At 46.0% G+C, this 23389-nt stretch overlaps 3 protein-coding genes across 18 annotated transcripts in view; all 3 read left to right on the forward strand.

Moving 5' to 3' along the window:
• The first annotated feature begins 788 nt into the window (after positions 1-788).
• On the forward strand, positions 789-13486 carry slc39a8 (solute carrier family 39 member 8). Its single transcript, XM_086182696.1, has 8 exons — positions 789-1449; positions 2746-2908; positions 5094-5263; positions 5367-5489; positions 6595-6759; positions 9327-9534; positions 11071-11255; positions 12202-13486. The coding sequence occupies exons 1-8, from the start codon at positions 1225-1227 to the stop codon at positions 12346-12348; spliced, it is 1386 nt and encodes a 461-aa protein (XP_086038822.1). The 5' UTR covers positions 789-1224; the 3' UTR covers positions 12349-13486.
• Positions 13487-13822: 336 nt separating this feature from the next.
• LOC147246004 (putative N-acetyltransferase camello) lies at positions 13823-16176 on the forward strand. Of its 3 annotated transcripts, none has more exons than XM_086182620.1 (2): positions 13823-14076; positions 15230-16175. In XM_086182620.1, exon 2 carries the CDS (start codon positions 15241-15243, stop codon positions 15907-15909), a length of 669 nt encoding a protein of 222 aa, XP_086038746.1. In that variant the 5' UTR covers positions 13823-14076; positions 15230-15240; the 3' UTR covers positions 15910-16175. The 3 variants fall into 3 exon arrangements, with proteins under 3 accessions (XP_086038746.1, XP_086038745.1, XP_086038747.1); XM_086182619.1 differs by having other exon boundaries at positions 13825-14076; positions 15233-16175; XM_086182621.1 differs by lacking the exon at positions 13823-14076 and adding an exon at positions 14091-15119 and having other exon boundaries at positions 15233-16176.
• Positions 16177-16861: 685 nt separating this feature from the next.
• The window catches only part of dctn1b (dynactin 1b), a 38224-nt gene continuing 31696 nt past the window's right edge, over positions 16862-23389 (forward strand). For 13 of the 14 annotated variants that reach the window (XM_086183677.1, XM_086183679.1, XM_086183678.1 and 10 more), the window contains exon 1: positions 21722-21945. In XM_086183677.1, coding sequence (XP_086039803.1) covers positions 21913-21945 — 33 coding nt within the window. In that variant the 5' untranslated portion in view covers positions 21722-21912. Of the gene's footprint in view, positions 17018-21721; positions 21946-23389 lie in introns of those variants that run through there. The other variant, XM_086183688.1, reaches the window with a different exon arrangement.

A 23389-nucleotide genomic window follows, 5' to 3' on the forward strand; every position in this document is an offset into this window, starting at 1 on the left:
TTTAGTCGATGAACTTCCTTTTTCTTTTTTTTTGAATTGGTTCATGAACATGTTATCAGGGACTGAACAGGACACTGTGAATGTATCATACATGTTTATACAACAGTTCTAAATCAGCTGGTAACTATTAAAGACTTCAGCCAATGCAACAAGTCGGTGTTTCATTAAATGAACGATTCACACGAAACTGATGGTTCCAGGGGAGGACAGAAGAGATGAAGATAACATCTGTAACTTCCAGTGCTGCCAGCTCAGAAACAGGACTGGTTTGATTGGTTTGGTTCAGCGAGCTCTCAGAATGACACACCAGTTGTCAAACACGTCTCAGTGTTTGATTTGAGGATGTGAAGTACACATCTGTACTGCGATGTGTACTTGATGATGGGTCCTGTGAGATTCTCCTTATGATGAGTTTTAACTCCTTCTCCGGTATTTTTACCTCCATGTGTGATTTTAAAAGAAACTCGCATTCAGGAGAAGACGGAGCGGGAATATGATCCCTCAGGGAAAACCTTCCAACTGCACATTTGTGTTGAATGAACCAGGTGTGGGGGAGGTTGGTTTGTTCTTTCGGAATCTAAAAAAAATGTTAACCTCAAGGGGAGGTCTTGGTCGTAACCTGTGACCCCGCCTCCTGATCTCCTTACCGCTAGAGGGCGCGAACCTGCCCACCGACTCACATGTTCTCATGTTTGACTCCTTTTTTTTTTTCTACTTCCAGCTGTTTAAATGTGAGTTCACGTGGCCACAGCTGTAAATATCAAACACGCTTGCCTGTTGTTTTCCACATTACATTGTAACTCTTTTCACCACACACACACTTAAGTGGACGGTGTGTGTGTGTGTGTGTGTGTGTGTGTGTGTGTGTGTGTGTGAGAGAGAGAGAGAGAGAGAGAGAGAGAGAGAGAGAGAGAGAGTGAGCACGTTGCCCACAGAGTGAGAAAGTCCTCACAATGGAAAGCTGAGCGTACACGCGGTCATCAACCTCCGGCAGTAGCACCTCTGCAGCCTGATCTTTGGACCAGATCCGGTCTGATCAATCATCCCGGGCCCATCCGGAGGCACCGCGTCCCCCAGTCAAGCTCACTTAAACCCGGCTGTTAATTACCCGCTTGACCACAGAAGGACCGGTGCCATGGACGAGGGCGCGCGGATATCCCGGTGTCTGGGCTGAGCGGAGACTCTCGGAGGGACACCGATACCGGAGAGCTTTCAATCACAGACATGGGTCCGTACGGACGGTTCTTCTGGTGCCTGGTGGTTCTTGCCACCGCGCCCCCGAGTTTACAGGCGAGGGAGCGGAGCGGACACGAGTTCCTTGAGAACATTCTGAAGTTCTACGGTGAAAACAGCTCCATCACCACCGAGAACCTGGAGGATTTACTGCAGATCATCTCCGCCCGGAGAGCCGAATCAGTCACCGAGAACAACCCGCTGGAGAGCCAGGAGGTGAGTATCAGAACCCAGCAGAACCAAGCAGAACACAAACTCCATGAACTCTGTCTCGCAGAACAACGTGATGGGACGCGCACCAGGAGCGAAGGAGCAAAGTTAGAAGCAAATCTCAGCAGATTCAAGGTTTTCTCATTGATATGCGAAGTTGAAACATCACGTTGACGAAGCCGTTCTTCCTTTGTTGTTTTTTTAATGCTGAAACTTTGAGAATGAAAAGAAAGATGCAAGAATCGAGAGATGTGTAGTGTAGGATTACAGTGTTTTACTCGCTTTGGTTGTGTTGCACGCGTTTATCATCGTTCAGTTGTGGTTTTGTGTTTAATGGGGAAAGTTTACAACCAGTGGTCCTCACTGTGGCCCCCCAGCAAGAAGGTTGTGGGTGGAGCCCCGGCTGCAGCACGGGGTCTTTCTGGGTGAGTCTCCATGTTCTCCCTGTTCCTGCTGGGTTCTCTCTGGTACTCCAGCTTCCTCCACAGTCCAAAGACATCAAGAGGGACCAGGTTAATCCAGACTCTAAATTGACCGTAGGCGTGGCTGGGAGAGCCAATGGTTGTCTGTCTCTATGTGTTGGCCCTGCCATGGACTGGTGACCCGTCCAGGGGGAAGGCTGCTGGGATAGGCTCCACCCCCACCACCCTGAACAGGAGGAGAGGGGGAACATGGAGGGAGGGATGGATGGAGGGATGATGGATGGAGGGATGGAGTTTACAACCCTGCCTGAGTGAAAGGTTTATTTCAGATGCACAGTGAAAAACAAAAGTAATTCCATCAACTCTTCGCAGCCCAACGAGGAGCCTGAAGACACAAACGTTTTCATTTCATCTCTTAATTCTCATCTTTCTTCTTTCTAAAAATGTTTTGATCGCGTTTTTCCTCTGTAGGTGTGTGCAGGTTCATGTCCTCACTCGGTCGGTGTCTAATCATCAGTTATCAAGTGTTCATGGTCATCAATCAGAGTCGCTGTTGTGTAATTGTGTCAGGTTTGTTGTTCCTCCTCTCTGTTTGTGCTTTTAGACGCACTTGATATGTGTTAGCATCCAGTAATGAAAGGATAGAACAACACACCTGTTGGTCTGGAAGGATCCTTCATGAACGGAACCAGAGGCTCCACGTGCGTCACACAGGGTGCAAACACACAGGGACAGAGAGGAATATTAGAATAAACCTGAGACATCGACTACAACACCTGCTCTAAAGTACTACTGAGGATGTTCTAAAGTACTACTGATGATGTTCTAAAGTACTTCTGAAGAGTGGTGGAGTCTGTCTAAGTGTCCCCGTGCCCCCCAGTGCCCCTCAGCCCAGCAGATCTTGTCCCACTTCGGGTTCAGTAACGTCAGTCAGCTGACTGTGGGACATCTGGGGAGGATCTGTCCCGCCGTGTTGACCCAGGTGCTGCTGCCCTCCTGCCCCTTCACCGCCCCCCCGCCTCAGCCGTCTGCCGACTACACTGGTGAGTTGCTCCATCATGAATGTGGCGAGCCTCCTGGTTTATTTGTCAAGACCCCCGCAGCTCCAACAGCTCACAGTTCGCCGGGGTTTGTTGTTGACTGTTCCACAGTCCCGCACTCAGGTGGTTCGTCCGCCCAAATGGATTAAATCTGATTATGAGTTTCAATCCTGTGGCTGTCTGACTGTGCCCGTCGCAGCAGGAACAAACCAGGTCATGTGACCACTCATGTGGTCAAACGTTTAGGTGGCACCTGCCTTATTTTATTCACATCACAAAATCAACAACAACAAAAACCCAGCTTGTTGCAACGTTTGCTCCAAGAATGAGTACCAACAAAGTCTGGTCACTCGAACAGCGGCGGCGGTGCTGTCATGGTGGGTGGATGGTCGTGGAAGAGCTGGCAGCAGGTTGTTGTCGTGTGGTAAAAACTGAAGAGCAAAACTGTTCAGCTCAAGTTTCTAAAGGCTTTTTCAAATGATTTGAAGCCAAAAAAAAAGAGTTTAAATGATTTTTTCATGTAAAAAATGCAAACATGATGTAACCTCGTCGTAACACAGATAATATCGGTAAATATCTGCAGAATGTCTGAGCGTGTTCATCCCTGACTGGCAGCATGTAAACGTCAGTGACTCTTCAGACTGGCCAGCGCGTCGGTCGACAGCGAGTTGTGTAAATAAGGAGGTTGACATTGACATAACGGACTCATTAACTCAGTAACGAATGAAAACTTGACCTGCTGGTCCTCCATGCTCTCTGGGAGACACTGAGAGTGGGTGGCGTCTCAGTCCACCTCCCCGTGTCTCCTGTCCATCTCCACTCTCAGCTGTCAAAAACATGCTGTCTCCTGCGGTGCAGCCAAAACGTGTCTCACTGACCTACATTGTTTCACAGTGCCGCTGACCTCACACACACACACACACACACACACACACACACACTGGTCCTCAGCGCTGCTCCAGCCGAGGGGACCGTTGTTGATGGCGGTCCATGCTGATTCCTCCTCTGACCTCCTCAACAGAGGAACGACTTCTCTGAAAATAAATACCGTCACACGTTTGTGTGCTTAGTCTGCTGCAATAAAACGTAGCTGATCACGTTCACAACGTGCACAACAAACACCGGCCACTCGGAGACGTCTCCAACAACAACACGTCAGACGACGCCAGTCTCCTCCTGAGAGCATCGATAACACGGTAAAACCAGTTTACAACTTAAACCAGGTCTCTCCTAGGAGCGTCTCAAAGAATCCGAATCTCCTGTAAAGTTTCCTGGAGGACGGACAGGAACCTGACGTGATCAGCGTGACATCAAATACGTCATCATCACAACAGGAGACGAGGGCAGAAACGCAGGCGGTCCAGCGACGGGTCGAGGGCGCGGGAAGCACGGCCACAGTACCGTTCAAGCACAAGTGATAAAAAAACATCTGTCAGAACAGTCACAGTGTCTTGAGACGGACAGGCCGCGTCCCAGTGTCCTTTTATTCCCAGTAACATGAAGTGTTTTGAACCATTTGTGCTGTTAGATGCCTGCTGATCAAAGGAACTTCCTGATGAATTCACACTCTTCATAAAAATGGCCTTGCCTTTATTTGTGGTGATCCTCATTTTGCTGATTCAACTGATCACCAATGTTAACATTAAATTTCTTCATATCCAAAAACTCATATAAACTTTGTGAATTGGAAACATTTTTCTTTACCTCCAAAACATTTAGAGAAACGCGTAAGGCACTGATGTGTGACGCGTCCCGTCATGGACATGATCTTGGCGTCTGTCTGAGCTGATCACGCTGTGTGGATGTGATGGCGGGACAACATGTCGACGTCCTCGCCGATGCTTGACCTCTGTGAAACTGACGAGCGAGTAAAGGACAGAGCGAAATAGAAGGAGAACATTTTCCTCCCAACTGCGAGAAATGTCACGATTTCCCATTGAGGAAATTATCCAGAAAGCAGGATTCGTCTCGCCAGGCTTGTCAGAGCAGCGTAGCCGTACTGATACTCCCGTTTGGAGGTGGTCGTCTGTCTTTCAGGGAGGTTTTCTCATCGTGCTCTCATCACAAAGTTTACAAGTGGTAAAGTTGGACCCCTCACGTGTATTCAAGTATAAATATTGAAGTACAGTTTGCATGTAAGACACTGAAAAGGTTTTGATTGCCCTGCCGTGCTCTTCTGCCCCGACAGTGTGGGGTTATGGCTTTCTGGCGGTCACCGTGATCAACTTGGCGTCTCTGCTCGGCCTCTTCCTGATCCCCTTCACCAAGAAGCCCTATTTCCCCAAGGTGCTGACCTACTTCATCGGCCTGGCCATTGGGACGCTCTTCTCCAATGCCGTCCTGCAGCTCATACCTGAGGTTTGTAGGACAGGGGTGCACGATGAAGCCAGTCGCAAGGAACAGAGCTGGAACTGAAGGTATGGTACTAACACCATGTTTCCACCGTGGCGTGAATCCCCAGGCGCTGGGCTTCGATCCTAAAGCAGATGACTATGTGGCCAATGCAGTTGGAATATTTGGGGGGTTCTACCTCCTGTTCTTCGTGGAGAGGATACTGAAAATGGCTCTACGGGTGGAGCATGAGGTAAGAGGTTATCAGGTTCAAAACAATTTTCTTTTATAACAGAGTGATAATGTCATTTCCTGCTGTATACCAATTCAAATCCATCCCATTTAACTTCTAGTAGCGGTCGACCATGAGGACGGCCCACCGCATCAAACTCTGGTTCATTTCCTGTCGGTATTTTGATGTTTTTTTAGCGAAGGTCAGCAAAAGTAGGGGTGCAGGATTGAGAGCTGAAACCCAGAGGAAACTTAGTACTGTTGAATGGGCGGTTTCCTCATCTCAGAGCCAGGTTTTTTTGTTAATTAGATATTAATTAGGAAATGATTGGACTATGATTAACACATGGTTGATAAAAATGTTTAACTGCAAAAAAAAAAAAAAAAATTTTTTTAATAAAGTCTGGGAAAGTGAACACAGAGGAGCAACAGTGCTAAAAGTCTGCTTCTCGTCAATTTGCTTGACTACAGGTTAGCATGCTAATGTTAGCATTCAGCCCAAAGCCAAGCTAACGAAACCTCATGGAGCTGATAGCGTGACTGCAGATTGCTTGGTGTCACTGCTCGACTGGTTTTAAACTCTTGTGTGTATAATTTAGAAAGTTCAATTTTTAGGGGGTCTGAATAAGTGCTCATACAGCTTTGTCAGCCTCAAAATCAATGGGGAGGGCGGCACATGAGCTCTTATTGTAAGAACCAAGGAAATGCTAACTTCCTTAGCATGAGCTAACAGTGAAACTCTCCATTTCTCCACTGATTTACTGGATAAGTAGGATAGAAGGTAGGAAATTTTGAAACGTAAGACTAAAGCATCAGGGGAAAAGGCTCAGAAGTACAGCGGCCATTTGGCAACCAAAGGGTCGCTGGTTCGATCCTCACTCCCCCTGTGTGAGCCTTAATGGATAAGTGGTATAGAAAATGGATGGATGGACTCAAATGTTTGCAGCTCAGTTTTGAATCATAGATGAATGACGAGCAGGCTCTCCACGTCTGACAGTGGTCGTCACCTCCTGAGCCAACCGGTTCATCGACACCCAGTGTCTCTCTCTCTCTATCAGTTCATCATTTCAGTCTTTCCACTGTGGTAACGGTCCCTTTTCTACCACCTCTGTCCCTGTTGTCATCAGCACGGCCACAGCCACTTAATGGACCCACCCCCAGAAAACTCCCTCCAAAATGGAGATGTACTGGAGAAGAAGGACTCCATCATTCTGACCACCATCAAGACCATCGCTGCAGACAAGAGTAACCCGAGTCCAGATCCTCCACACGCCGCCATGTCGTCCTCTCAGGCAAGCCGTGTCCTAATGTTAAACTTGAACTCTGTCTGAACGTTCCACGTAACGCGACGCAGCGGCCGTGTTTTATCAAACGAGCAGCGCCCTGGAATCTTATCGCATCATGCTTGATATAAATTTGCTGTCCGTTGCACATCATTATCACCAACATGCCAACTTGTAATTCATCATTACTGAACATAACCAGCCTCCACTCCAATTATCATTTATTAATAAGTGTATAATAAAATGCATTATATTGTTTCATTGTAGTCGTAAACTGTATAAAGAGATGACAAGTAGGATCTTGGTGAGCTGTTATCAGTGACGCGGGGGATAGTGTCAGCGTTAATGTTTAACCGAGGACTCCTGTGTGATATGGAGGTGTCTGGTTCATTGACAGACGTTCTCTTTTCACCGTTGGCATCTTGCCTGATGCAGGCGAAGCAAAGTAACAATAACAATGGCCGTATTCCAATAATCGTCACATTAAACAATAGAATAAACTTCCGTCTACTTCGTGCAAAATGTACAATCGAAGAATGAAACCACAGAAGTTTTGACACTCACATCCAAACTTTAGACCTGATAGCATTGGGACTTTACCTCCAGTGCGTCCTAAATATTTTCCACATCGCTAACATTTCGTTAGCTCCCTCAGATTAATGTTGCATCGTGTTATATCAAGCAATTCCTCGCTGCTCTGAAGGATTAGTCGCCAGAAGCACAACTTCCTGTGAAGGCTGCAGTTTTAGAGCAACAAAATGAAAAACTGACATCCTGTACAAAGCAGAAGTCAGCGATAACTGAGCTAACTGGGCAGGAGCAGCGTCATGTTTCAAGCTAACGTGGTATTGCAGCAGTGCTTTGACTTGTATCGCTTACCCAACCCAATATATGAAAATACATTCACCAAAAACCCAACAGCAGAGCTCAGCAGGGATGAGGCTTTTTTTTTTTTTTTCAGGACAACTCCGAATTTAGCATCAAAAGCTAATTTAATTTCATTCATTTAAAAAGGATTTTTAAATTGATTTTGGATGATTGTAGAAAATTAGCTCTATGCTGCACAAAAGCTTGAGATTTAAACTTTTTATTCGGCAAATATGGTCACCAAGAAACACCATTTTCATGATTCCTGAGGCAGAAATGCAATATTTAGAACGTTCACGAGCTACACCTGTGACCCACTGACGCTGGGCCGAGGAACAGGACATTCAGCTATTCTAACTTATCTCTGGGTTTGAGGACTCCTTCCTGCACCAGTCTATGGAGGCTCGGCTATAAGAAGCGCCCGACACTCAAATGTGTGTCATGGAGTGTCTTTGTAGTAGCAGGCTGTCTTTGAAAATACTACTTAATGACTGGTAATTATCCATTATTTTCATAGTGCAGGTGACCTTTGCCTTGTGGCTGATAGCCCAAGTAGACGTTTAAGGGGACGGGTGCGGCCATCGAGCGCTCTGCCAGCGTGGTGATAGGGTGGGTCCCGTATCAGTAGGTGAGAATGTGCTTCATGTGGCTCACTTCAAGACCTGCTGCTGATTCCATCTGTGCATTTCCTGCATTGAGGAAAATATTTCTTGTGAAAAGGGAGCTGAGCCGCAGGCGTCTGATCCTTCCCGTCCTGGTGAAGGCTGGAATTGTCTGGCTGGAGCACAAAGACCCCTTGTGTGGCTGTGACCAGTAAAAGGGGCGTTCTGTCACTGCAGTGAAGCCTCAGCCGGGTCCCGAAAGCTCTGTTTATGTTTGCCCGTTCTCTGGTTTCCCATTGGCAACACTTGCGCCTTTGTGTTTTTCTCTCAACAGAAATGTTCCTTTTGAAGTAACTGCTGCTCGTCTAACAAGGACAGAAAAACTTGGTCGTGTATGTTGTGCTTTGAGAATTCCCACTACTAAAGTGGACAAAGCACACTACCGCAGAACTTGAGCTAATCATTACTCCTCTCCCAGTGAAAGGCTTTCAGTCAGCTTCACTTGAGTATCAGTACCCGAGTACTTGCTTTTAAAAGTATTTTAAACAGGTAAAAAATGGACACTACTGGGGTTTGTGTACACTGCCGCTGTTCTAATGAAACACATTTTCTGGTGCACTGACGTGCAAATGAAACCTGAAGAATGCTGAAATAATCAATTAGAACCCGACTGCAGAGGTGTTATTCAGTGTGAGAAGTCTGCTTTGATAAATAGTTTATGTGAAGTATTTGTGATGTCACAAATACTTGTGGGTGTGCAACTTAAACTCGGGTTTAAACTGAGTTTCCTTCTCTGAGCAGATGAATGTGGAAGCAGCGTTCTGGTGTTGAACTTCATGCTGCGCAGAGAAGATCAAAGTTAATTCACAGCAAAGCACATCATCAGTGAAGGACATTGAGGGTTTTAAGTACCAACGGAAAGCCTGTTGACAGCACAAATACCAAGCGTTCATGGTGGAACCTCGTCTTTCCTTTTTTTTTGGAGGATTTGAACTTTGTCTTTCGAACATCGGCATTACACGTTATCTGTATTTGTCACAGAACACACACGCAGCATTGTTTGCGATGCGGTTTCCTGTTTTGACTCTAAAGCTGACACTGTTCCAGGAGATCCAGGTGTCTGATGGCATGTGCCTCTGGCTGCGAGGGACACGTGTCACCAACATCAAGACGGTGGCGTGGATGATCACGCTGAGCGACGCGCTGCACAACTTCATCGACGGCCTAGCTATCGGAGCGTCGTTCACGGTATCGGTGCTGACGGGGTTCAGTACGTCCACTGCCATCGTGTGTGAGGAGTTCCCCCATGAGCTGGGTGAGTCTTCACCCCCCCACCCCACGAAGCCCCTGGTGGGACAGTCTGTTATTCAAACACCTACAACCCAGAGTCTTCAAAAAACGTCCACGTATTTCAATTTGAAGGAACGGCAGAGCACCAACTTATCTTGGCTGAATCTATGCCCACATCACATAAATCAGAATCAGAATCAGAATGAGTTTTATTGGCCAAGTTTGTTCACAACATACAAGGAATGTGACTCCGGCAGTTTGTGTCACTCATGGAATGAGCAGAAGAAACATAAACATAGCATGAACATAGCTGGTACAAGCTGCGTTTGAGGTACTGGGGAAACTGGGAGGGATAACTGTCGGTCCGTGATGTTTACTGACATCTAGTGACAAGCTGCAGAATTGCATCTCTGTATGTCTGAGGTTGATTTCCGCCGTCCACGGCTGCAGGTGTGTCTGATGTAGATCCGCCATTGTTCAGGTTGCTCTTTTGAGCAGAGTTCCGTTCATAACAAGAAGTCAAGTCAGCTTGACTGACGCTTGACCGACCTGCCTTACAGGGTAGAGAGCTGGTGTTGCCTGACAGACTGACAACACAACAGTCCCGAATACAACACAGTTATAATAGTAACGTCTGTGAATAAAACACAGCACTCAATATTACACAACTCACATACGTAAACAGACCAAGCTTCTGTTGGGATGAAGCTCACAGAGATGCTAGCTAGCAAATCCCAACTGAGGGAAGCTGCCAGCTCAACACACTGACGCCTACATCAGGTGACTTTATCCATGATTTGAAACTAACTAATTGTTTTATGCTGACAGCACAACGTTGATAGTGTCAGACGTGGCTCAATAAAAGAAAAATAGAAAATACATTGAAAGAGTAGGAACACCTGCGGGATGAGGTACCATGACGTAGCACTTGAAGCGCAGAGAAACTCCGAATGAATCGTTGGTCTGAACAACCCTCTCCAGTGAGGCGGGTTTCATCGGTCCCCTGTCTGTGGCTCCAAGCGACAAAAACAAGCTGAATGTGCCGAACTGAAAACAGATTTTTCACTTCTGAGTTCAGAGACTGATGTGGGAACAACGTGGCCGCTGTGAGCGAGAAGCCTGCGTCTCGTTAGGAGGCGGAGCGAGTAACGACCTCAGACGGTTCACTGAGCGATGCTCCATTAGTGGCCTCCTTAACGCCAGGAGGGCACATCTCTTTGACCAGCCAGAGAAACCAGCAGATCCTCTGGTGTGTCTGAGGAAGCCAGACCACGTTTGATGTGGGATTTTGGAGAAAAGGACGAAATTAGACATCTTCTTTCTGTTACTTAGGGATTATGAAAGACTTCAACTTCACATCAGAAAAGGAACTTTTTCTCTTCTTATCTGGAAAGCTTGTGGAAAAAGGAAAAACTACTGTGTACATTTGACCTCCTGCATACATTTCTGTGCACGTCTTATTTACTGAGCACACAATCCAGATTCGTTGTTGTTTACAAGCCCGCGCAGAGTTCACGACGCTCTGATAAACAATAAATCAGATTTCTTCTGGCATGTGCAGGTGACTTTGTGATCCTGCTAAATGCCGGCATGAGCGTCCCACAGGCCGTCTTCTTCAACCTGCTGTCAGCCGTGTCCTGTTACATCGGCCTCGTGTTCGGCATCCTGCTCGGGAGCAACTTTGCCCCCAATGCAATCTTTGCCATCGCTGGAGGAATGTTCCTGTACATTGCACTGGCAGACATGGTGAGTTACGTGAGGATGACAAACAAGTCCAAACTGCTTGTGCGTTCCCATGAATCTCTTGTTCAGTGTTTTCCTGTGAGTGAGAGCGACATAAATGGATGAATGAAAACTTCAAATGCCTTGGTTTCATGTTTTTCTCCTTAATTTTGCCTTCCTTCATTTAGAGACCATGTTTCAAGACAGCAAATGATGTTTAGCCTGAAGTAAAAAGTGTTGGATCATAAGACTCTGGCAGTATTGCACCATGTTGTTGTTTGGCAGCTGGCCGACGACATCAAGCAGTAGAAGCTGACATTCAGAGACTCTTTGCAGAGCTCCTGCTCTGTTTCCTCTCCAGTCGCGCATCCTCAACAAGGCTCTAAACTCTTCTCCAAGGCGTGGAGCTGAGTTATAAAACAGCCATCTTCCATACAGACTGACCGTTCTGAATGAAGGAACACATCTCCCACTGCAGCAGTGTCACACACTGATGTGTACTTTATATTGCTTGGTTGGAAACTATTTTTTTGTTTTTGTCTTCTTGCTGTATTTGGTTACAGTTTGAAAAATGCGACGTCAAACCCTTGTTTTACAACCCACTTCAAGTCTTATAATTGTCTTTTGTGTGAGGACACACATCAGCTCTTTTGGGATGTGCGGTCATTCTCCATGCTCCCCTGAACCAGACAAGCAGATAGATGCACTCCTCTCACCAGGGAGCTGAGACCCTCTAAGGACCAGCTGGTTGCTACTTAGCTTAGCATAATGAATGGTAGTAGATGGGAAGTGTTAGCATACCTCAGGCTCTCCCGCTCACCCTCCAAATACTGTTGATACAAATACTGTTTGTGCACTTTTCAGCAGATGAGTTACAGGGGAGCAAATAAGAGACCAGTCAACGGCGTCACTCTGCTGAGGTGCCCGTTGAACATTGACGAGTTTATCTGATTGTCATTCCTCCTCTCAGTTCCCAGAGATGGACTCCATTGCGAGGGAGCAGCGGCGAGCCTCCGACAAGCTCATCTTCTTCCTGATCCAGAATGCGGGGCTGCTGACTGGGTTCGCCATCATCCTGCTGATCACCATGTTTGCGGGCCAGATCAACCTGGGCTAGGGGAGAGCGCTGCACGGGAGCGACGCCGTAGCGTCAAGCTGCTTCTGTTTCTGCTCATCGTGAGCTGAGCAGGAGAGTGAATGTAAAGAGTAATGTTTCGTACAAACCAAACCAAATGTGTAATAATGCTTGTACAACAGGACTATCACTTTAGAGGAACGTTGACTCCATAAAAAGGGAAATCTTTGCAATCATTTGAGTCATGAACTCTAGTCAGATTTGTTTTAAGGAGACATTAAATTATTTTTCCAGTCTTCATATTTTTGTTTAATACTCCGCTTTTATTCTATTCTTTTATTCTCATTGGTGCTGTACTGTAAACAACTGCGTTGTTATGGCTACAGTTGGTTTGACCTCTGGATCTCCTGACCTTCTCTGTCTGTTTATTGAGGTTGTAAAGTGTTTTGTTGCCTTTGTGGTAACACGCTCTCAACAATAGAGGTACCGGTGTGGACTTGAAACTTGTTGGGGCACAACTGTATGTCCTTCAGTACCTTTGTTGCCCTCCTGCGAGTCTAAAGGTGCCCTTCTGTCCTCTTGAAGTCCAATGGTGTACTTGTGAGGTAACAGACGTACTTTGAGGGAACGGTTCTTCTTTTATTACATGTATTTTCCTGTCTGCATAAATTCAGACTCTGATAAGAGTTTGATTAAACTTGTGGGGTTTCTCCTTCCCATGATGCTCCACTTTCTAGGTACGTGACAAAAAAAAACCTCTACCATGACCTCAAGTGACCAGAGGACCTTTGTAGCATATTCAGATTCATACAAGTTAAATAAATGGAACATCTTCAACACCAAAGATTATCGATCAGCATTTTCAAAGTACGCAAATGAACCAGTAATATTTTTTTGAATTCTTGTATCTGTTGTTAAATTGTGTGTGTTTTGTACAACCCACTTTTATGATTGTTAGAAAAACAGCTTGTCTTTTATTTTTGATTCCATTGAAGTTTTATTTCCAAATGAAAAGGTGTGGTAAGATGTGTTGTGTGGATATCCTGTTTTATAAATTGTTGAATTCTAAATAGGTTGCCAACCAGAGACTGCAGCTCTAGACTGGACCACTGGGGGGGCACAAAGACTCTAATGAGAACAGAAATGCCAGAAATATTTCTGCTTATTAAATGTTGATTTAGACGCTCCATGTGTCTTTTTTTTTAATAATCTCCCTTTTGAATCTCTAAAAACGTCTTTAATGTAAAACAGATGATGCTGGGAAAGGTTGAAGGGTCACATGTGAGAACGAACACCGTGTGTGCAAGAATAAGTTTAAGATTGACAGTGTTTAATACGTGCCTTGGTAGGTGCTGATTTCATAACAAAGTCGTCTGAGGTCAGCGAGTAGCAGCCAATCGCTATCAAGCGGGAAGTCGACGGGGCTGCGTTCAGGGACACCCAAAAGCCCGCATTTTTTTCTATCAATAGTGAAACGAAGCGCAGCCGAGCCTTCACATCAGCCTTATTAGCGTCGTTACAAACTACATACACGTAAATGTCTAACAGTCGCTATATTTCATATTCTGATCCAATTAAAAACTTAAAAAATGTTACATGTAAAGAAAAATCTCCCAGCGCACTAACCCGTAGAGGTTTATCCTACTTCCGCGATAGCTCCTGAATCCACGACCGCGGAGCCAGGGAAATGAGAACTGACATGAACGGACTGTGACCTCATGTAACTTTTGAGGATTCGCGCATTGACTTCAGCCTCGGAGGTCGGAACAGGTTTGTTGTGTTGATTTAGCCGTCAGCGCTGTGGGGGGTCCGAGCAGAGCTAAGAACCCAGCAGAAGCAGCTCTGAGAGGCTAACCACTGCTAGCATGCAGCCAGTCCCCGCTCCTGACCTGTAATCTGTTGGTTTGCGTCTTCGCTCTGGTTGCAGGAGAAGTGAAGGTGAATGTTTGATGTCAAGGTGCACGGTGAGAGTTGGGGTTTACCTCTAGCATCTCGTCCAGGGTGAACCCCGCTGTACCCCCTCTCGCCCGATGTCAGCTGGGATAGGCTCAAAGGCTCCAGCCCCCCCGCGACCCTCAGGATAAGCGGTATCGAAAATAGACGGATGGGTGTTCCGCTAGCATGGCTAACGGAAAAGATCTCTAACAGGGTTCGCGTGACCTGTTGAGTTCAGGGGTCTCAGGGGAAACCTGCGGGGTTGCCTCGTCTGAGTCGGAGCTCCTGCCTCCTGGCTCGTGTCTCATGACTACGGTGTCGATGCTCCTGCACACTGCATGAGCGCGTGTAATGACACATTGGATCCAATGAGATCCGCAAAAGTGATAAATTGAAAAAAAAAATCTTTTCAAGAATGATGAAGCCTGATAGGTTTATTAGGTTTTTTAAAAACACCAATCAAGATGGAAGATGCATTGATAATTTAGTCGGTTCCCGTTTAAACCAGAGATATTGATCGGAGTATCAAATGAGGCATATTTCCTCAAGCGTCTACATCAAAATAAAAGCTCAGAAAATAAAAATGAAATGAAACGATTAATGAAGACATGCATTTTTATACCAAGGCCTCCGCCCCATCCAGGAAACCCTCACGTTCCTTTGTTCAAGTTGTAATAATCTCGTAAGAATCCCTCTCGGTGTATGTCAGATATTGATATAGTTTATGAGTATTTTACTGTTCAGACCAACTCTATCATCCAAACCAAGTCATCTAATAAGTCCTGAGTCGTGTGGCAGCAGACGTTTCTGTTGGTCGTGGATGCGCCTGGCCCAGGCAGGGGTCTGGGGCTGAATGCTGACATGAGGGAAGAAGAAAGGTCAGATAATCAGATATTCAGCTGCTGATAGGCTTGAAAACGCTGCGATGCTGGGAGGGACAGTGATTGACAGCCTGTTCTGATCCTTTGATCTCCTGTTGATGTTAAAGCAGAGCTGAGGATGGCGAGTGTTACGATCCGGGCCTATCGGAAGGATGACGACGAGGCTGTGAAGGAGATCTTCACGCTGGGGATGAGCGAGCACGTGCCTTCGTCCTTCGTGCATGTTCTGAAACAACCTCTGACCCAGATGGTGCTCATGTGCGTGTTCTGCGCCCTCATGACCAGCTCCAAGTCCTTCCTGCTGCCCATCCTGGCCGTCACCCTCCTCCTGGCCGGGGCCCGGCAGCTCGTCGTTCACTTGTTCAACAGATACATCGAGACCTCCCTCAAGAAGGACCTCAACAGCATCAGTGAGACGTACCTGAAGCAGAAGGACGCCTGTTTTTGGGTGGCGGAGGTCGAGGGCCGGGTGGTGGGCACAGTGGCGTGCCTTCCTGCAGAAAATGCACCTGAGTGCTTGGAGCTGAAACGCTTGTCTGTACGCCGTAGCCACCGCGGGATGGGCATCGCTAAGGCTCTCTGTCGGACCGTAGCGGAGTTCACCGGTGCCAGAGGTTATGCAGCTGTTACACTGGTCACCTCCGTGGTCCAGACAGATGCGTGCAGGCTGTACGAGCACCTGGGCTATGAGAAGATAAGAGAGTTTGTTGTTCCTGAGTTGGTGGCCAGGATCACCAACTTCACGCTGGTGGAGTACAGACTGTATCTGCGGACAGATGCTGACTAACTGGAATCTGTCGTCCATCCAAAGAAGCTTCTGAGTTCAGAGTTTCTCAGCATGTATTGCTCAGGGACAGACACACTTAGGATTCGGACCACATATCTCACTTCTTTTTTCCACATTTATTGTCAAATGAATGCAATTTGGAGGGAAGAAAGCGTTAATTGTCATGTTCTTTCTCTTTGAAACCGTGTTGCTTTGACTGTTTTCAGCCGTGTCATTTCTCCCGAATACTGAATAAATGCACAGACCCGACCTCCTCCTCTCATTTCTGTCGTTTATCACCAGCAGCAGTCGTGTCCCCGTCATCTCTCACCGTTCCCAGCCTTTTCCCTGACAGCTTTATTTTTAAAACATGACCTGAGTGTACAAATCATCCATTCTTAACTGTGATATATTTTTTAAACTATTCTCAAACTTTATGCCTCACACGATTGTGCGCTGACACAGTCGACTCTTGAAAGTAAAGTGCACTTGATCTAAAAATACACCCAGACTGGGTTCCTGTTTTATGCAGGCGCCTCTGAATCCTCCTGTCATGTGGAGGTTGTGATTTTGTTCCAGCTGTACATGCGACTTCGGTTTTAGTCCATCAGGGATTTGTCTTTCATTGCACTTTCCCTTCTGAAGAGGATTTAATTTGATTGTTTTTTCCCCCCACTGCTGCTCCATGTCTAAAATGATGGTATTTTTTATTTATACATAAATAAACTGTAATGCAGTGCGCAATATTTGATCTTTAAACATACGGTCATATGACCAATGATAAACAGCTACATTTGGGAAAAAAAGACATTGCATCCTTTTCAGGAATTTCCCTTTTTATTAAAGTGTTTCTCAATGAGCTTGTAAAATTTGAAAAAAAGAAACAAACATGTCAGACTTATTAAAATCACATCTCCACGTCCACACACTTCATCTCTCTATTAGAACCAGCAAGTACAGCAGAGAGCAGTGTGACCACATTCCCGGGCTCCTCGGTTCTGTTGAGCCGGCCGGGACAGGCAGCAGCTCGGACACCTCGAGGAGGATGTGTCCGCTCAGACCTCCGTGGATGGATGGAGCTCGTGAGCAGCGAAGCTGAACGGTTAGCCGGACTTTTGGATAAAACCAGGTAAGATTTAGCAACCTCTCGCCGTTTAGAGGGAAGGTTTGGATTCAAGTCCCAGTCAAACACACCTGCTTGAATGTGTTATGCGCTTTTATTGTTAAACGTCTTCCAGCGGGAAGGGTTTCGTTGCGAGCCTAGCAGCAAGTGTTGCTAGCAGCAAGTGTTGCTAGCAGCAAGTGTTGCTAGCAGCAAGTGTTGCTAGCAGCAAGTGTTGCTAGCAGCAAGTGTTGCTAGCAGCAAGTGTTGCTAGCAGCTGGTGAGGGAGTGTCCGCCTGACAGCTCCCATCAACCAAAATCACATGCTCAAGTGTTTACGTGAACAGCTGCAAACCTTAGAACAAAGCTCGATTCTCTTAATCCGGGAGATTCACGTCGATTTAATGAGCTTTAACCGGTAATGATGGAGGTTCGTGAGGATCCGGAGAGCCCCTTTTAACGGGATAATTAAATCAACAAGGCTTTCCCCTCAAATGCAATAATCTCAATAATCTCCAGCCCACATTGTTTCTTTAAGGCTAGTTTTACATCTCGTGAGGTTAATCGGTCGGGATTAAATGTCATGTCAGGCTACCACAACACCCGGGCTGTGCCTTATTTTGACCTGACATAAAAGTCACAACACTGGTGTTCTTCAGCCAGTAGTCTCGGGTTTTTCTAGTAACCTCGCTCTTAATGTGGACCAAAGGAGTCGTTGAGGGGGCCCGGTGCGCGTGGAGCGGCGGTTGCCCGCATCCGAGCCCGACAGATGGCGACCCCCGTCCCCTCAGCCGCCGCCGCTCGCAGCAACAGCACCAGTGACCGGTCAGTCGCTCCTAGCACCGGTTCCGATGCAAGTCACACACTTGGTTCAGAAAGAAAAATCAACAAGAAACGCTCTTAACCACGAATGACGTCATCTTCCTGAATGTATGACACAATAATTACACCTGAATGTCATCACCTGACACGGTAAATGTTCTCATCCTCCTCCAGTCTTCATCTACTGATTCATAAAATATGAACTAAATGTGACAAATCCACGCAGCAAAATCACCAGATTGCCTGCTGTGTCCAACCAGCAACCTAGAAGTGTATTTTTACGGTGGAAGAACTCACAATAGTGACACAAGCTGCTGTAACCCTGGGGTTTGATGATCTGTAAACCGCATATCTGCTTTTTAAAACATCAACAACTAATTAATGAGAACGACCGAAACAAAAGCGCTTTCCTGTTTTCTGGTGATGACGTTGTTTAAACAGTCATTGCATATATTAATCAATAATAATACTAATTATTATTATTATATCCTGGATTAAAATAAGACCTTTCAAGACACCCGAGGAAGATTATTTATAGTGTACATCATTTATTATCACGGCGTATGATAAAATTTGTATTCAATGACAAATACAGTTGTGATTTAGAAATTAAATCAGATGACTTATTGGTGCATATTGAATTTGGTCAAATTGTGGTATTGTACTGTGGATAAAAACTTACAAAAAATGAAATGAACTCAGTTATCTGGCATGTTACAATACATAGCAGCATGAGACATACTGTATATCCAGTACAGTTTTAAATAAATGCCTCTGAATATTACAATTACTGCTCCGCCCTAGTGGTACTGTAGTAGTACTTGAGATGTTTCCGACATTATAATTATTGTATTTCAGTATTTATGCCTTAAAACTGCTGAAAGTGTTGTTCATCCTTTTAATGATGAAGGAGAAAATTGATTCATTCCAGGTACAATATCCATCCATCCATTGTCCTCCGCTTATTCCTACATTGAGGGTCGCGGGGGGGTGGAGCCTATCCTAGCGTCAACGGGCGAGAGGCGGGGTTCAAATTTCCAGTCCATGGCAGGGCCAACACATAGAGACAGACAACCATTGGCTCTCCCAGCCACGCCTACGGTCAATTTAGAGTCTGGATTAACCTGGTCCCTCTTGATGTCTTTGGACTGTGGAGGAAGCTGGAGTACCAGAGAGAACCCAGCAGGAACAGGGAGAACATGGAGACTCACACAGAAAGACCCCGTGCTGCAGCCGGGGCTCCACCCACAACCTTCTTGATGGGGGCCACAGTGAGGACCACTGCACCAACGTGCAGCCTTGTACAATATTTATAATTAAAAAATACAGAGATAATATCTGAAATTTGTCTACATTTGCAAAAAAAAAGTGAAATGTTGCTTGAATTTATGTTTGAAGTACACACTCATCCACCTCAGGATTTTGGATTTATGGCTGATATCTGATACGCTGCTATTTAATTGAAGCGGTTCGCTGATATTGATGCCAACGTGATCCGTACAAAAACAGGTTTATATGATATTTGCTTCCTGAAAAAACATCGTAATGTTAGGAATATTTTAATTTATTTTCAAAAATTTGGAAAAGCCCATGAATTACGTATTTACTGCAGTACTTCATCATAAATGAAAGACGGTGGACAAAGAAGAGGCTGGGCTGATATGACTATGAATAAAATGATAATAAATGGACATTTAAAATGACCAGTATCTGCTGACAGCAATGACACACCATAATTATTGTGCATTGCCAGATATTTGGTTTACAATGTTGAAGTTTTTTGCAGATATACACAATACTTTACATCTGATAAGGACAGTAGCTGACATGTAACAACTTCCATGTTTTTATGATATTTACATTTGGTAATGTACTGAAAAATAGTAAAATCTTATTTCTGCCACATTATTTGAGGAACAAATTAGGAAAGTCAGGCAAATCTTGGCTGATGTACATATCGGGCCAGTAAGGGTAGATTATTGCCAATATCTGCCCATGGCAGACATGAGAATACTGCAGTACTTGTATTTATTTCATTATGTAAAATACACAAAACAGTAACAAGTAGCCTAATTAGTCGAGAGCAAAAAGAGCAGATTCAGGGATGAACTGATCATCAGGAAGCCCTCTGTCCCTGCTGATGTAGCTAAGAAGAGCTCTCAGTGACATGCTGATGTTACCTGGGTGAGGTACGGCGCTGCAGTCGCAGCGTCAGCCCTTCACTCAGCTGGAACTCTGCTGCTCCAGCGCTGGATTATATATCAGATTATATCAGATATTCCTGCTTGGGATTCCTGCCAGCCTCCAGGAGGTTGCCATGTTTGTCTTTACCTTGTGTAGAGAGATTCTCCTCCACCGGGTGTAGATGTTCGTCCTGAGAATCCCAGCGAGTCACCTCTGCTGCTGCAGCAGCCCTGTGTGTGTGTGCGTGTGTGCGTGCGTGCGTATGTGTGTGCGTGTGTGCACGCGCATGTGTCAGGCTGAACAGGCTTGCCTCAGACACGTCTATCCGTCTGTCTGCTGATTGTCCTCGTCGTCCGTACAGAGGCAGTTCTTTGATTTTGGCTGTGTGCCGGTTGTCTCCTCGTTATTTCCTCAGTCAGAGATAAGACCCGTCCACTCCTCTCCTTCCCTCCCTCCCTCCCTCTCTCCCTCCCTCCCTCTCTCCCTCCCTCCCTCTCTTGTCCCAGCACCCTCCATTTGGTTTCATCATTTGCATAAAAGGGGTACAAAGAGACTGCAGAGGTTTAGTTTGTGTCCCTGACCAACCCCAGCTCTCTATAACTCCTATTTCGTCAACTTAAATCTCTAAAAAATAGAACTTTTTCAGGTTTTAGCCAGGCCAGGAGATGCATTCATCAGTGTGGCCGACAGATGTTGACAGACAGAATGTTGGTCCGAGCTTGAGGTCGAGGCTTGAGGAATCATGAAGCACTCGGCTGGGGAAGGATCTCGCTGGGCATCCTTTTGTTCAGCTGTGGCAACATTTCTCCTCAGTCTTGAAGCTGAAAGCTTTTTACAGAGCAACCCTGCAGCGTTTGCTTCCATTGCAAAAAAAAAAAGACAACACAAGAATAGAGAGGGCTGACAGTGAAAAAGGCCCAGCCATGCAGTTAGCTGATAAAAGAGAGTTAATCCTCACCCTCTGATAGGCTGGGCCTGAATGCAATCGGCTGGCTTTTGCTTACAGTGTGCTGCATTACAGTCCATCACCTGGCTCTTTTGTGTTCAGCCACAAATAGTGAAGCAGCATCAGACTGAGATGAACCGGTTCACCTTCCTTAGTTTGTAAAAAATAGCTTTCTGCCTCTGTTTTGCATTTTTAATTCCCAGGCTTGATGTTTTTTTCCTCCCAGTGCTTTCGCTTTAGGCTGCAGAGAGAAAGTGAAGTCCTTCCTTTCTGAAGTGTGACAGTTTTCTGACATAACCTTCAGTGCAGGCAGGGCAGCCTCAGTGTTTTTGTTGACTGACTTGTCATCCTTTAAAGATTTTTTGGAGCAAAGTTTTGTCTTATCGGGTCAGAAAGTGCTCTTTGGTCCTGAAGGAACCCAGTCAACTCCAAGCCTCTCCAGCATACAGAATTAGCAGGAGGTGAGAGGAACGATTCCTGTTTTTATGGGTGTTTTTGAGAGATGTATTTGGAGGCTTTAGGACCCAGCACCTTTGTCTGGGCCTAACCACCCTCCCTCCGGCAAAAGCCAGCGCAGACACTAGCGCAGCGCAGTGCTGCTGTTCAGCTGATGCTCTGAACAGACCCAGCCTGCCTGGCTTCACCCCTCTTTGCTCTGCCGTCTTCCTCTAGTCCATTCATCGGAGGAGCGGACCGGCGCCGTCTGCACCTCATAAACTTCCTGACAGCCGAGATCCCTGCTGGCTTCCTCCTGCAAAGAGGAGGGACAGGGGGGGGGGGGTTTCTGGGCCTAGGCTGCACTGTGTGGATCAGAGGGATGGTGTGATTCTGGGAAGAGAGGGGGACTCTCCGGCAGCATCACTGAAACCCTCCTCGACCCCCTTCTGTCTGGCCGCTGATCAACCCGATAGCCCGCTCCTTCAGTCAGGGCAGGCACTTTGTTTTGGGGGGGGCTCGCCGAACAGGAAACATGTCACAGACGAGGAGGAGCACATACACCCGGGTGAGTGTCTGTTTGTGTTCACCCGGTTACCTGAATGAATGTGCCGGCCTGGTGTTTAAGTTCTGATGTTGTGCGCCATTGTTTCTGTCACGCCTGCTGGATTTTCTCACTCCATCATCGGCTCCTTATCGATTTCCACTCTGAATAGAAGGGTTTCGAATCCATTTCAACGCCGTCTGAATGGTCGCCTCTTTGTTCGACTCTGATGCCTGTCTGGGCTCGCCGTTGTGTTGTTGGGATTCAGACCTGTGTGATGACTCTGACATCATCTATGACAGGCAGCTAATTGGGTCATTGGACTTATCTTATCAGGAGACACTGGACTCTCTATCTGTGAGCGACTGAAGACTTCCTGTTTGTCATGCGTCTCTGAGTCAAGCACCAGGAGGAATGACATCAGTGCTTGTTTTTATATTTTCTGCTGTGCAATACCTTGTTTGCTCCCAGAACAGATTTTAAAGTTTGGAAGATGGCCTGCAAACATGGCGACAGACTCGTTAATGCTGAGCTAGCATCATCGTTACATGAATGAAGACCCCCAGGTGGAGGAGCTTCATGAGCAGCCCTCATCAGTGAGTGCTGGGAGATTCTGCTCAGTGTTTCATCGGAGTATTGTTGTCAGTGAGCTGTGGTGTGTTGTAAGAGTAGAGTGACACTAAATAATTCAGCACACCCTCCTTGGCTCACACGGGGAACAGATCGCAGCAATCACTGAGCCGTACTGAGGACTGTTGGAGGGCACGCTGGAGTCCAGCAGCCCATTAAATACACATTTGTTTTAATTATTTTATGACCTAAAAGAAGACATGAAGTATTTAACCCAAGAGGACGTTTGGTGGAAGATTGTAGACTGAAAACTGAAGCTGCTGCTTTTCTGAACTTCAAGTAGACAGAATATTGTTCATTTGATGGTTTCCAGTTGGGGTCGACTGCTCGTTGGTGGTGCTGATTATCTGATGCAGTATTCAGTATTCGGTATCTGTGTTTTCTCAAGTCAGATTCTGATCAAATGAATACTTTTAAAAACTCTCTCTGCTCCCACCGTCAATGCTTCTACCACCACCAGTTGAAACTCAAACTTCCGTGCAAATTTGAGCTTTGCTAGCTAAACTTCAGGGAGACTTTTTGTTCATTTATTTATCTATTTGTTAAAGCTTTCAGTTACTTTATAGATAATCCTGCTGATCCTTGCATATTTTGTTTTAAGAATTAAAAGTTCTCTTCCAATTACACTTACGCTTCAAAGTTTGGTTTCAGAGTTGAAGGTATGATGACCCTCTTGCCTTCCGTTTCACTGCTAATGTATGTTGGTTGTCTGCCTCCTTAATAACCGATAATCAATATTAGTTTGAAGTTGATGAAACTTCTGAGGATTTGAATGAAACCAGTTAAAATATATGAAAATGAATCATGTCAATCCCGTGCAGATCTTGCTGCTCGGTAG

This window comes from Aulostomus chinensis, chromosome 17, assembly GCF_037954235.1.
Source record: "Aulostomus chinensis isolate RoL2024-O1b breed Wild chromosome 17, RoL_Achi_v1.0, whole genome shotgun sequence".
In the NCBI taxonomy this organism is placed as follows: Eukaryota; Metazoa; Chordata; class Actinopteri; order Syngnathiformes; family Aulostomidae; genus Aulostomus; species Aulostomus chinensis.

What these genes read in the sequence shown, in the direction of transcription:
- slc39a8 (XM_086182696.1), top strand. Translation starts at nt 1,225, where the DNA reads ATGGGTCCGTACGGACGGTTCTTCTGGTGCCTGGTGGTTCTTGCCACC. An exon ending in TCCTGCAGCTCATACCTGAG is followed by an intron (nt 5,264 to 5,366) that starts GTTTGTAGGACA and finishes GTGAATCCCCAG; the next exon opens with GCGCTGGGCTTCGATCCTAA. An exon ending in CCGCCATGTCGTCCTCTCAG is followed by an intron (nt 6,760 to 9,326) that starts GCAAGCCGTGTC and finishes ACACTGTTCCAG; the next exon opens with GAGATCCAGGTGTCTGATGG.
- LOC147246004 (XM_086182620.1), top strand. Translation starts at nt 15,241, where the DNA reads ATGGCGAGTGTTACGATCCGGGCCTATCGGAAGGATGACGACGAGGCT.